A 13261-nucleotide genomic window follows, 5' to 3' on the forward strand; every position below is an offset into this window, starting at 1 on the left:
TACTTTGGGAGGATGAGGCAGGAGGACCAGGAGTTTAGACCAGCCTGTGAAACATGGCAAGACCCTGCCTCTACAAACAAGCTGAGTGTGGTGGCATGCATCTGTGGTCCCAGTTGCGCAGGAGGCTGAGGCAGGAGGATCACTTGAGCCCAGGAGGTTGAGACTGTAGTGAGCTGTGATCATGCCACTGCACTCCAGCTTGGGCAAGAGAGCAAGACTTTGTCTCAACACATCCCCTGCCCCCCAAAAAAGTACAAAGACTGTGTTACTCCCATACTTAATCCCACCAAAGGTTTTCCACCTGCTGCAGGCTAAATAATAGCCAGCCCTTATCATGCCTTCCAAGGCCTCCAAGGTCCTGCCCAATCTCCCCTCACTCCGCCATGCTTCCTTCTCAGCGTGCCCAGACCCCAGGACTTTTGTGACACTTCCCTTTTCTTGTAAAGCTCTTTCCCGCCCTTCATCTTCATCAGCTGGTGTCCCCAGACGTCCCCTGGCCTTTCACAAGCCATCCTGTCACGCTGGCTTTACCTCCTTCACAGTCTTCTGCAGTTACCTTGTCTTTGGTTCCTCAGATTCTGTCTCCCCCAAACTAGGACATCAGCAGCACTGCAGATCCTGACCTCAGAACTGAAAACCCAGAGCGGCCCCTTGATATCTGTTGAGTGAACATCTTTATCCAGCATTTACCATGTGCACAGTCACATGCCGGGCCTGGTACTGAGCCCTGGACACCCAGTGGTGGACAGTCCCCGTTCCCACCCTTAGGAAGGGAACTTCCAACCCAACAGGGATGACTGCCACTTAACAGGGCAGCATGACAGTATGACACAGGCAGGAAAATGACGGGGGCTGAACAGCTCAGATATAGCAGAGGTGGCCTCAGGATGCAGGGACAGGGAACGCCTCCCCTGGCCAGAGTGGGGCTTAAGCAGGGCTGTGGCCATGGGTAGGTAGTATTTAGGGGTGAGGGTGAGTGGTGCTGTACTAAGGCCATGGGCTTCACCCCTCCTCTCTCTGCCCTACAGATCCACAATGCCCCAGAACTGGCCCTGTTCTGTGAGGGCTTCTTCCTCAAGCATATGAAGGCCCTGCTGGAGCAGGATGCCTTCCGGCAGCTCATCTACGGCCGCAGTAGCAAGGTGCAGGGCCTGGATCCACTGCAGGACCTGCAGAACACCCTGGCAGAGCGCGTGCACTCTGTCTATATCACCTCCCGGGTGTGAGGCAGGGGGCGGAGGCTGCCGAGGCCAGGGCCTGTGGAGGTGCCAGGGCCCACCATGTCGGGGTATGGTTGTAGGCCCTCTTGGAGCCAGGTTCATGGAGCTGTTTCCTCCTCCTTCCCCAGATGTCCCCCCTGTCACTGGGCAGCTCACCCTCATCTCCTCTGCCCTAGAGCTGTTTGTTCAGTCAGTGATGGGCAAAGGGGAGATGTAGCTAACTGGTGGCCCTCCTCCCCATCTCAGTTTGCAACTCGAGGGCAGCCATGCGCTCCCCCTGGGTGTCGCTCTCCCCTCCTGCAGGTCAGCAGCTGATCCTGATCCACCTCCGCCCAGGCCCTCCAAGCTCTACTCACCCCTAGGGCCTCAGTAAACTCAGACCATCCCAACTGGGGCTCCTGGGGGTACGGGAATCCTTATGAATGTATAGAATGCACACTGCCTAGGCCCCTGGTCGTCTATAGTAATTCAAAAGCTGGTATTTTTCTTCCTAAATGTCACATAGCAAAGGCTGCCCAAATCCCTGAACTTGTTCTTCAAAGGTTTGACAGGCTTGATGTGGGCATCCAGTGGCCTGAGGACCCCCCCTGCCACCACGACTGCTGCCACCTGGAGTCCCCCCATTGTCTTTGGTGCCTGGGCTTCCAGAGTCCCTCCCATCAGGACTACCAGCTTGCTCAGTTAGCAGCAGAGGGCAGTTCCCCAGCTGATGGTTTCTGAGCTAAGTCTGGCATGGAGGGGCAAGGGGTAGGGGATGGGGTACTGTGTAGGAATGGCCTCAGCTCTTGTTTTGCTGCTGGTTTTAGGGGCCAAAGTAAATGGGTGGATTCTGGAACCTCAGGCCTAGAGTAGGTTGCCTTTGTGGGGCGATGAAGCAGATCCCCCCTGGTCAAGTCTCTCGGCTCCTTTAATGTAGGATTGAGAGCTGGGCAAACACGTCCCACTGGGGACTGTGGCTCTTGGAGATAAAGGACAGGGCACTGATGGAAGGTAAGGGCCGGGAGAAGAGGCCTTTCTGCTGTGTCCCCTCATGGCCTTGCCCTCGAATTCTGCAGGCCCTGGGCTCCCCTGACACCTGTCGTATTTATGGACCAGACACTGGGGCAGCATCAGGCACAGCCTGTCTGGATGCAACTTCTTCAGCTGTCTGGCCACACCTTAGAAACTATTTATTCACCAAAAGCCCCAGGCATTTCAGAAGGTGTCACTCAGGTCACCCTGAAAAGCCCCCAGGGGCTTGCAATTCTGGAAAATATTTTGACTAGCTGCTTGGCTGGATGTACAAAGAAATAGGCATTATTTTATTGCTGTAATATTGTATGATACTTTAACTGTACAATAATGTTGTCACTTACTGTAAATGTACTATGGTTTTATTAACAATAAACACTCATTAACAATGACCTTGGCCTCACTGCTCCTGGTAGAGGGTTACTCAGAGTTCAGAACTGGGGAGGCGCCCCTTAGGACCAGGAAGAGATCCCAGAGCTAACTCTGTTACTCAGGTCTCCCGCCTCTCAGAGCCAAGACCCTACCAAAGCCATGGCTGTGACCACCCAGCACTCGCCTCTCTCCAGAAACGAAGCGTGGATCCATTCCTCACCCGCCCATGCTCACATTTAATTAAGCACGTGTGTGCCACTGAGCTGGACAGACACAAACGACTGAGGAATATGCACCCTCAGGCTTTCCTGACCTCCACTGCCATCCCTCCACGGCCCTTTATGTGGGAGCTGTTTTGGGGGCTGTCTTCAGAGGCACATCCCCAAATGGCATAGCCCACCAAAGTGGCGGCAGGGCCTCCTCCACCCAGGCCCGACCTGGCCTGATTTGAGGGACCTATCCCTGGGTGACTGCTGCCTCCAGGCCCAGCTAAGCTAAGCTGGCTGTGCCACCACAAGGCCACTAGCAGAGGTAATGGAGGGAGACGGTGAGTACACTCAGGCCCAAGAGTGTACTGGGGCTATGGCTGTAGTTTTAGGTGCAAAGTTCAGGCACAAATACAAGTTTTTAAAACATTCCCTGCCAGTTAGCTGGGCATAGTGGTGCACATCTGTATTCCCAGCTGCTCGGGAGGCTGAGGTGGGAGGATCACAGAGCCCAGGAGTTTGAGGCTGCAGTGAGCTATGATCACCCCTGCACCTGAGCCTGGACAACAAAGCAAGACTCTCTCTCTCAAAAAAAAGTCGCCTGCCTGCCTGAAGCAGGTATAGAAATTCCTAAAGTCACTGAGAACCTGAACCAAAGTGGCTGTGGGTCAGTGACCGGCCATGACTCAGGCGTTAGGGGAATGACATAAAGATCCCAGTCCCTGGCAAAGCCCAATTCCAGCAGGAGCTGCGCAGGGCAGCTCGAGGCCCAGCCTGGGGCCCTGTGGTCGCACAGACCCATGGTGCCCTCTAGAGGCCACTGGGAGGGGGCGCACTCCCCCACACCATCTTCTTGTGCAGTGGCCCAAGACGGTGGTGGAGCGGGCTGTCCGTCCCCAGCACTTGCCATTCAAAGTGGCTGCCCTTCACGGGTCTGTGTCCAGCGTCCCCACAAGTTCCTGCAGGACATGACTTGGTCAGTACCCAGCCTAGAAAGCAAGATCTAGTTGCATTCTGGCTCCAGATGAGGGATCTGCCATTTTCTCTCTTGAGGGTGAGTGGGGGGTTGAGAGAAAGTGGAGGTAGGAGGGAGGGAGCAGGCCCCTTGGAGCCTGCGGGTAGCAGGAATACATTTTTGAATAAACATTTAAAATTAAAATAATTACAAAAAAAAATCAGACATGCTTCCAAGGGGCTAGGACTCAAACGGAAATGATCACTTACCCAGGCAGCTGGACCTCCTAATTCGGGGCCACTGCTCACGGCCTGCCCTGCTCCGCCTGCTATGAGCAGCCACAGGCAGGCTTAGGGGAGTTACCTTCTTACTGGAGCCCTTGAGGACCCAGGTGCTGAGAGCATGGGTTGCATATACAGGGATTTCACTCCGCTCCAGTGGGTCCACAGGCAAGCATAAGCTGGCGCCTTAGCCGTCTCCAAAGAAAACACCTCTCCAGAGGTGGCAGGTACCAGTCTGCTCCTGCACCGACAGGGCTAACACTGAGATTGTCCTTTTTGAGGCTGTCTGGTTTCTTTCCCGCATTCAAATCTTCTCCTGAAGCTTTCCTTTCCTTTCTGCTCTCGGCCTGGAAGGCCAGCTGTCCTTTTCCACATTAGTCCCCGTGCCAGTTGCGCCAGATGCGAGGTGGCTAGAGCTTTCTCCTCAACAGAACCAGCCCAAGCAGGAAGCCCCGGCCTCTCCCTTTCACCGCTGCCTTTCAAGTCCCCTTTGCAGGATCCAGATGATGTTTAACTGGAACCAATTGTTTGTAGAATCAAGGGCATGCCCCCTCAGGGGCAATCCCCTGAAATTATCTATTCAAGCCCAAGGGGCTTCCAACCCCACCCCCTCCTCCAGGCCTACAGAATGGCTGCGGGTGTTGTAACAGGCCTCAGATAATGAGTCTACATTTTTCCAAGGTGACGGTCACTTATTTCTGCCCCTCCCCCACCTCCCAGCCTCAGCGGCCCCCTTTGTGTCCCGTCTCCTGGTCATCCGGAGTCCTCCGGGACTGCCGGGCCAGATGAGCAGTGGAAGCACTGAAGCAGGCCGGCATTAGCCCCGCCTGGTGAGGGGGTATGGGGGGGTGACCATTTAGTAACCTTCTTTGTTCAGGCTTCTTCAGCCTCTTCCCCTTCTGGTGACAGCATTCATGGCTGGCCTATCTGAATTCATTTCGCAAGTGACACTTCCTAAGACAGCCAAGCTTTACAGATGTCACTCTGTCTGGGGGCCAGATGGTGAGGTGTGGGGGAGGCATGCCTTTTCAGGTTTGAAGGAGAACCCAAGATCAGGACCACAAAATGCAAAGACCCAAGCGTGTGTTTAGGAACACACACTTTGCAAATAAAGAGGCCTTGTCCAAGGATACAGAGATATTACACAGAGCTAGACAAGTCTGACTGCAAAATGCATGCTCTTCGCTGCCCAAGTGAGACTCCTTTTCTAGCTTAGGTTGTGGTTTTAGAACACGGCCAGTCCTGGCCAAGTGTGGTGGCTCATGCCTCTAATCCCAATACTCTGGGAGGCCCAGGCGGATCGCTTGAGGCCAGAGTTCCAGACCAACCCGGGCAACATATTGAGACTCCATCTGTACATAATTTTAAAAATTAGGCAGGTGTGGTGGTGAGCACCTTCCCAGCTGCTTGGAAGGCTGAGGTGGGAGAATGGCTTCAGCCCAAGAGTTCAAAGCTGCAATGAGCTATGATCGAGCCACCGCACTCCAGCTTGGGCAACAGAGCAAGACCCTGTCTGTTTTTAAAAGAACACCACGGCTAGTCCTTATTGAGTATTCTTAGAGCTGGCATGTAACTGAACTTGAGCGGCTCCCCTAGTTAGATCTGTTGAGTGCCCAGAACGCAGAGAGGCACTTGCTATGTGCCAGGCACTGTTCTGAACGCTTCCCATTCTACCCCACCCGCTTCTCACCACAGCCCCATGACGGAGGTGCCATTCCCACCACTCACAGTTTGCAGAAGTGGACCTGAAGGGCAGGTAGGATGAAGTAACCTGCCCAAGGCCACGGTGAGGGTCAGGGCAGAGCAGTCTACCTCCAGAGCCCTCTCACCTTGCACCCCAGAGCAAAGCCAGCCGGGGAGACTTTGGGGGTAGAGACACTAAACAAAAGCTTCCTTACCTGTAGGATGATATGCCTGGACAACTTGCACAGTCCCATCCAGCTCTGACCATTTGAGCATGTGACTCTGCTTATGGCCACGCTCTAAGAAAACCCTCTTTGAAAGGCAGGCTCAGGCACCTACCTGAGAAAATAAATAAAAATTATTTTCATGGCCCCTCCCTGCCTCCAGCAAAATTTCCTACAGACCTAACAGAGGTCTGTGGCCAGGAAACTTCAGTTCCAAGAAACGAAAGGCCCCTAGGCTCATGTCCTGACAGCCTCGGTGACAAGGCTCAGCAGCCCTAGGGTTGCACACAGAACCTGCGCTTCTCCCTGTGAGGACGAGTCCTAGGAGCTGCATATGAAATACCCTTAGGCTGAGAAGTTACCGTTTCCTTCCCTGTCCTTCTCGGAACCTAGACAACATATCGGGGCTGCAGACTCATTAGCCTGGATACCATTAAACAAACATACCAAAGTATGTGTAAAGCCACCAGGTTATCTCTGTTCCCAACAAATGGAAGGGACCAAGTGACCTGGAAGGAGCTGGGAAGGAAATGAGGCAGTTCTAGCTGGCTTCTAGCCACCACACCAAGCCCCTCGAGGTGACCATAGCCACCTGCCACTTCTCCCACAGACTCCTGGGCTGGGAAGCCCTAGACACACTGCTCACCTTTGACCTTGATACCAACACCTTCCAAATTCCACCAGGCAGCCAAGACCCACCAGAAGAAACTTCCACGTGTGAGGATTTCAGAACACTCACAGGCAGCTGGTCTTTCTAGAATGTTATTTATTAAAAATAGATTCTCTATCCTTCCCCTCACCCCTGCGAGCAAAGTGGCCTTTCCCAACATCTGTTCCCAAACGGATGAGACAACAGGTCTTGAGGACGCAGATGTGGCATTCTACATAAACTACAGGCTCAGGCTTTTCTGGGACAGTGGGTCTGCTGGAGCCAAGAGTGGAACAGCACAAGACAACATCAGCAAACCCTGGCGCACCTAACCGCGGGCTGCCACAGATGCCAGGACGGACTGGAGTTCCTCCTGCTCCAGGCACAAGTCCACAAAGAGAGACCCAGCGGCCCAGCAGCAGCCTCCTGGGCACCACCAGAAAGCGATGTACTTAAGGGCCTCAGGGGGACGAGAGGCAACGTGGCTTCCACATGTGTGGGAATGAGCCTAAAAAGCTGGCTCAAAGCAAAATATGAACTTATAGGAAAGGAGGGCCCTGGACTGGGCAGGAAGAGAGAGACTCCTGGCAATTCTAGAGATAGCAGTGCCCAGCCATCAAGTTCTAAGAAGACCCATTTGGGAGTGACTCTGCCTTTAGCCAGGTTGAGCTCACAGACACACAGGCCCAGAGGCCGAATTCGCGGCTAGCTTCCAGGTGTGCCGGGGCCTCTTGTTGCTTTTAACAGTCCAGCCACAGAGGGTTCAGTTAGTGAGAGTATCTTCCCATGATCAAACACAGATGCCCAAGTTTCTCTTCACTATTTCTTCCGCTTCAGTTTCGTATCTTTTTTGTTCTTTGTATCTTTGTTCTTCAACTTCTTGCTCTGTTTGGGTTCTTGTTTGGCTTCTAACTTCCTTTTCTTGTCACTAGAGAAAAATCAAAAATAGAAAGAATGAAATATGTACAGATCTGAACATCTGAGACTGCTTTAAGCTTGCTTTGCTTTGTGAAAAAGGGTTTCCACCATCTGAAACTTGATGTAGGCCACCCAACTGGACATTAATGTTCTCTGCAAACCTATTAGGGGGCAGGCATTGTGCTGGGGCTGGGGACACACCATACAGACCAGTTCCTGCCCTGACCCAGCTTAGTCTGTGGAAGAACAAATCTCGATCTTAACACCTGAAATCTGGGTTCTCCTCAGGGTGCAGTACACTCTGCTCCTCTCTCCCAAGACAGATCTAAGCCACCACAAGGATTCCCCACCACCACTCTCACCACTGCAGTGACTCTGGAAACTAGACACATTCATCCCAATGACCCTGAAGACAGTCCTTAATACAAGGCATGAGACTCCAAGGAAAACCCTGCCATACTTTCTGATGTGCTACTATTATTTTATTTTTCCTATATGAGAAGAAGAAAACCCAAACAACAGTAACTCAGGTGACACCCTGCGACCAGCCCCTGGGTTCTTCATTGATATCCTGGCACAGGAATCACTCAGCAAATGGCCACTTGCCATTAAGAAACTTACAGGTTTAATTTTGCTCTGGGAACAAATACTTCCCTATAAGGAGACAGTGAAGAGTTCAGTCCAGAGACCATTAACATCATATGAATGAAGTACCTCTCAAAGGAAGAAAAAGAAAGGCCTCAGAGGATTTAATGATAGCTACCAGTATTTTTAGCTCACAAAGTTCAAGCTTTCACATTTACTCAGAGCCATCAAGCACATGAACAACCACACAACACTGGCTGGTTGGGCTCAAGAGGCTTCTCACTACCAGCAATGGCCAAACAAATGGCAGGAAAGGCCAAGCTCTGCAGAGTGAGGAGCTGAGGCCGTCTCCACAGCAAGCACGCTCCCCGGCCTTTTGTTCCAGTCAAAGCCACTGTGCTCAAGGCCAAAGCCATCACGGGCCCTGTGCTACATTTGCCATACTGTATGAAACAGAGACAGGTCACACCGACAGTGGGCTTCTGTGCTGCACCACAAAGCATCTGGGAAATGAGACCGGCATTGATGCTGGATCCTTCAAGATGCCACTGTGACTAACGGAGACTCTGGAAGACAGTACCTGATTTCTGGGATCTATAGTTCCTAGAGACACAAGGTTTCCTCTTTCCAAATGTTTCCAAAATATAAGCTTTTAAGGAAACCAATAAATAGGGGATTGCCAAAATCTCACCCTCCCCATCAACCCCCAAATCAGCTGTGAAAGCCTCAATTCCAGTGGCTCTGGGCAGGGGAGGCCTCCTTGTACTCCCAGGGAAAACTGATGAAGGTTCCAGCCTAAGTTATTTACAAATGCACCACTCTGCAGATAAGAAGCTTGGAGTGAAGATTTTCAAAGAGTGGTCTAGGGACTGCTGGGGTCCCTAAGACCCTTTCAGGTGTCCACAAGGTCAAAATGTATTTGGATTAGTATGAAAATAGTTATTTGCCTTTTTTCATTTTCATTCTCTCACAAATATTCAGTTTTCCAGAGAGTATAAGATATGACAGCACAAGAGTGTCAGTGAAGACACAGACATGAGTATCCGGCTGCCTTCTGTTAAGCCAGATATTGAAGAGATTTGCAAAAATGTAAACGTAAAACAATGCCACTCTTCTCACCAAAATTTTTATGAAAAAGAGTATTTTTCAAAACGACTGTGTCCATTATTACTGCGAACAAATGAATATTTTTTAAATTTCTCAGTTTTCATTTATTTTCTTTTTAAAATTTTTTCACAGAGACAGGGTCTGCTATGTTGTGCAGGTTGGTCTTGAACACCTGGGCTCAAGCGAGCCTCCTGCCTCGGCCTCCCAAAGTGCTGAAATTACAGGCGTGAGCCACTGCACCTGGCCAGTTTTTCATTTCTAACATGGGAAATTTCCATAGATACAACCAACAAAAGTCCTTTGGGGGCCTTAATTGTTTTTAAGAGATAAATGAACTCAAAGACCCAAAACCTTGGGAACTGCTGGCTCAAAGGAAGGACAACGTAACAGTTAAACCTATGGCCTTGCAGTGGAGAAACTGGGACTTGATTCTGGCTCCGGCTCTCACTAGCTGTGTGCTTCTTGGGAACTTAACCCCTGAGAGCCTTGGTTACTTCATCTTAAAGCAATGACAGTAATAAAACAGCCCCCTTATGCTGTCATCCTGAGGGCTGAATGATGAAAGCCCATAAGCAAGTCTCAGCCAGTGGCAGCTTCTGGACTGTTCCCTCAAGCCCTTCTCCCTGACAGGCCCAGTGCCCTGGCATGGCTGACAAATACAAAGAGTGAAGAGATCCATGGCCCTCCTGGTCTGTGGGACATGCACTGCAAGGGTAATGGCCAGGGGACTCTCAAAGGGAAGAACCATGACTTTTCTGTCAAAGCTTTTGCTCCAACCTCCTATTTTCTAGTCAAAGTTAAAGAGAAGGAGAGAGGCCAGAATGCCTCTTCCGCCAGATGCACGTCAGACCTTGGGCCCTCACCTTTTCAGGCTGATGACCGAGGCGTTTGGCCCAGCTTTGTTCAAAACTTCATTCCATTCTTCATCGTCCCCACGGATTATGTATCTAAAAAAAAGAAGGGAACTATCAAAGCCTGCTAGAAAGCAGAGGGGACTGCTTAAGAGAAAATAACGACAGTGACAACATTCTTATCAGACACTTCCTGTCATGAAAGCCAGGCTGAGCTGTGTCAGCATGCGAACAGCAGAAAGGACAGAGGGGACAAGTGTGCAGGAGGGCCAAGAGACGTGGCGCTTAGCTCTATGGATAGAAGCTCCACAGGAGCGAGGGTCACCAGGCCTGCTGGCAGGGGTCAGTGAGGACAGTCCTGCACAGAAGGCAGCCTGCCTGGCTTCTCCCACATGACTCTCATTAACATCCACCAAAGAAGCTTCCTGTCACCCCCACAATCTTCTCACTCACTCCCACCTCCAAGCATTTGTCCACAAGCCCTTGAACTGTGCGCCTCTCCCCTCCCTCCCTCCTCTTTCAGATTTAGCAGTGCTGGCAAATCAAGGTTTTGATATTGCAAAGCTGAGGGCAGAAACTAGAGCTCGATTCTCTGTCCAAGGACTCCTGGCCACCTCCACCTCACATACCCAGCAGCCACCATTATTAATGACCCAGAAACAGGACTACAGGTCACAGAGGCTCAGAGGCCATGAATTCTGGAGTTATTATTCACAACAATCCAGGCAGTGGAGGGAGAGGCAGCATCACTACAGTTGAAGCTCAAAAAGGACTAGGATCCCCAGATGGTTTTAGAGCAAGGGGTGTTTTGCTTGTTTGGTTGGTTTTAGCAGTAGAATCCTTTCTTCAAACAAAGTCACACATAAAAGCCAAACAGAGTAAGTAACCATTAAAGTGCCTGCTCATCCAATCGGCACCCCCATTCCTGGAAGGACCCGAGGTGTGACCTAGAGCCTTGGGGATCAGAGAGCGCGATGTGAAAGTCAAAGTGGCGGCACTAGTCTCCGGAACCCAACTCTTCCAAAATTATACAAACAGGCAATTAGAAGGTCAAATAGAACTGTTAGCACCCCTAAAATTGATCCCATGAAAGACACTTCCCAGGGCACGTGGGATATGATTAGAAGAAACGTGTAGGCAGATTCTTAGGGCCCCAGAAGCCAAAGCAAAGCCTCTGCTTCCCACAAGCCTTACTGAGAGAGGTCCATGCTTTTCAGCTTCCCCACTTCCTTCTTGTGTTTCTCCTGAAATTCCTTTGCTGCTTCATCCTGTGGTTAAGGACCCATAGAGAGACTAAGTCAGAGTCGAGGATTGAACCAAACACAGGAAAAGGTGAAGCTGGGGTGGAATAGTACAATGATGAGAAAACATTTTCTTCTATTCCGTCTGCCTGCAAAAACCTTGTAGGCAGCTTTGATTATTTTAAGGTAGCTCTATTATAAAATATGCATTTAAGAAGTCACCAAAAAAGACAAAACATTTCCAACAGATGCTGGAATCCTACATTCACAACATACATACACAATCAGTGGGAGGCACAACTCTAGGCCTGTGTGTGCTCAGACAATGCTGGGTCCGTTTGCCCAATTAAACCTATGGAATAGCACTTAGCTCAATTAGTGCAGAGGACTCTTTCTAAAGGGGAAGGGGAAAACAGTCTGCATTCACAGCCTAAGGCAACTGATGGAAATGCTGGGATTCCCGAGGCCGTGAGCAGGGACATACCAGGTCGTCACTGAGGGTCTTCATCGTGGGCTCCATGACCACATCCTTCACTGCCACCATCTGCTCCTCAATGGCCTTTTCCTGAACTTCATTAAATAGCTACAAAAGACAACCAACAGAGAAGCAGAAGATGAAGGAACAGCAGGGACCCAGTCACCCGTGACCCAGACACTTGGTGTCTTATAGAAAGGTGTGCATTTTGAAGACACAAAGCAACACTCTACAGTTTAGGAATGTGGATATTAGCAGGAAGAGTTGAAGAACACAGACTGGATATGTACCAAATTCCTAATACGGATGCCTCTGGGAGAGGACACAGAACTTCACAGATTCTTTAGAGCTGAAGTCCTGTATTTGTGTGTGTGTGTGTGTGTGTGTGTGTGTGTGTGTGTGTGTGATGAGATGCAGCAAACACAGCTAAATGCTAACATGTGTTCATCTCGGGAGCAGGGAGTGGGTTTGTTGCACTATTTGAGAGATATCAAGCCCCTGCCCTCAGGCCGAGGTTACCTTCACAACTTTGCGGATGATCCGGTTGAAAAGTCCCATCAACTGGCCCGAGGGCAGCTCAATCTCCTTTTCCAGCTGGTCCACAGACTTATGCTGCAGGCCAATCCCCAAGAGAAGAGCCTAAAGGATGGAAAATCTGCTGGGGGGCCTCTAGGACAGGCCCTTGCCCATAAAAATGGCGGCAAGAACCAGAGTACTCTCTTGACCAAAGCTATTGGTACAAAGGTAGACTAGCACTGTGTATATTGGCATCTTCTGTTTCATCCTGTTACTGAGACCACCAAGAAATGCTGTCTTCCTGAAATCCCCAAAATAACTTTTATCCTGACAAATACCTGCTTCACAACTACATTAAAAGTTTGGGATGTTCCTGAACTTCTGCTAAGGTGGAGTTAAGTGTCAAGGCAACGTAGTGGGGTAGAAGCTGCAGCTCTCTCACTTTGTATGGCTGGACACATTACTCAACTTCAGAGCCCAGGTTTCCCAACCTGTAGAATGAGAAGACCACTACCCACCTATCAGATCTATGAGGAATTAAAGGCACACAATTATGTCCAAGTGCCCAACCCAACACCGAGCAAATGAACAGCTCCACAATCCTCGCTTCTCCTCCACGCGAGCAACAGATAGCATACCGACTGAGCCGCAGACAGGGCCAGGTCCCCCAGCTGGTTCAGGAAATAGATGCGAGAGATGGCCGGGATCATGTCCATGATGAGGTGATAGTCCACCATGTTCCGTGAATACATCTCCAGCCGCTTCAGGTCATAGGGGAGGAAGAGTGCTTCCAGCTCCTCCCGGCTCAGGGCTGTCCACGGGATAGAGAGCCAGACAGGTTAGGTCACCCGGCGCCCTCATGAGATAGCACACAGCCCCCAGGTGGCACCCTAACACACAGGAGCATCTAACAGGGCCTGGCAGCCATACCACACAGCCCTGGCTCAGAGGGGCACCAAACCCGCTC

The 13261-nt window shown here is 50.8% G+C and overlaps 2 protein-coding genes across 2 annotated transcripts in view; one reads left to right on the forward strand and one right to left on the reverse strand.

The window, feature by feature from the left end:
- ABTB2 (ankyrin repeat and BTB domain containing 2) overlaps nt 1-2623 on the forward strand; it is a 205871-nt gene extending 203248 nt beyond the window's left edge. Inside the window, exon 17 of the mRNA XM_002821894.4 lies at nt 1029-2623. Coding sequence (XP_002821940.2) covers nt 1029-1226 — 198 coding nt within the window. The 3' untranslated portion in view covers nt 1227-2623. The remainder of the gene's footprint in view (nt 1-1028) is intronic.
- Nucleotides 2624-6700: 4077 nt separating this feature from the next.
- Nucleotides 6701-13261, reverse strand: part of NAT10 (N-acetyltransferase 10) — a 41267-nt gene continuing 34706 nt past the window's right edge. The window contains exons 24-29 of the mRNA XM_024255520.3: nt 12933-13105; nt 12298-12417; nt 11788-11886; nt 11257-11330; nt 10075-10158; nt 6701-7529 (exon numbers count right to left, since the gene is read on the reverse strand). Of these exons, the coding sequence (XP_024111288.1) occupies nt 7421-7529; nt 10075-10158; nt 11257-11330; nt 11788-11886; nt 12298-12417; nt 12933-13105 (659 nt within the window). The 3' untranslated portion in view covers nt 6701-7420. The remainder of the gene's footprint in view (nt 7530-10074; nt 10159-11256; nt 11331-11787; nt 11887-12297; nt 12418-12932; nt 13106-13261) is intronic.

This window comes from Pongo abelii, chromosome 9 (assembly GCF_028885655.2).
Source record: "Pongo abelii isolate AG06213 chromosome 9, NHGRI_mPonAbe1-v2.0_pri, whole genome shotgun sequence".
NCBI classification, from domain to species: Eukaryota; Metazoa; Chordata; class Mammalia; order Primates; family Hominidae; genus Pongo; species Pongo abelii.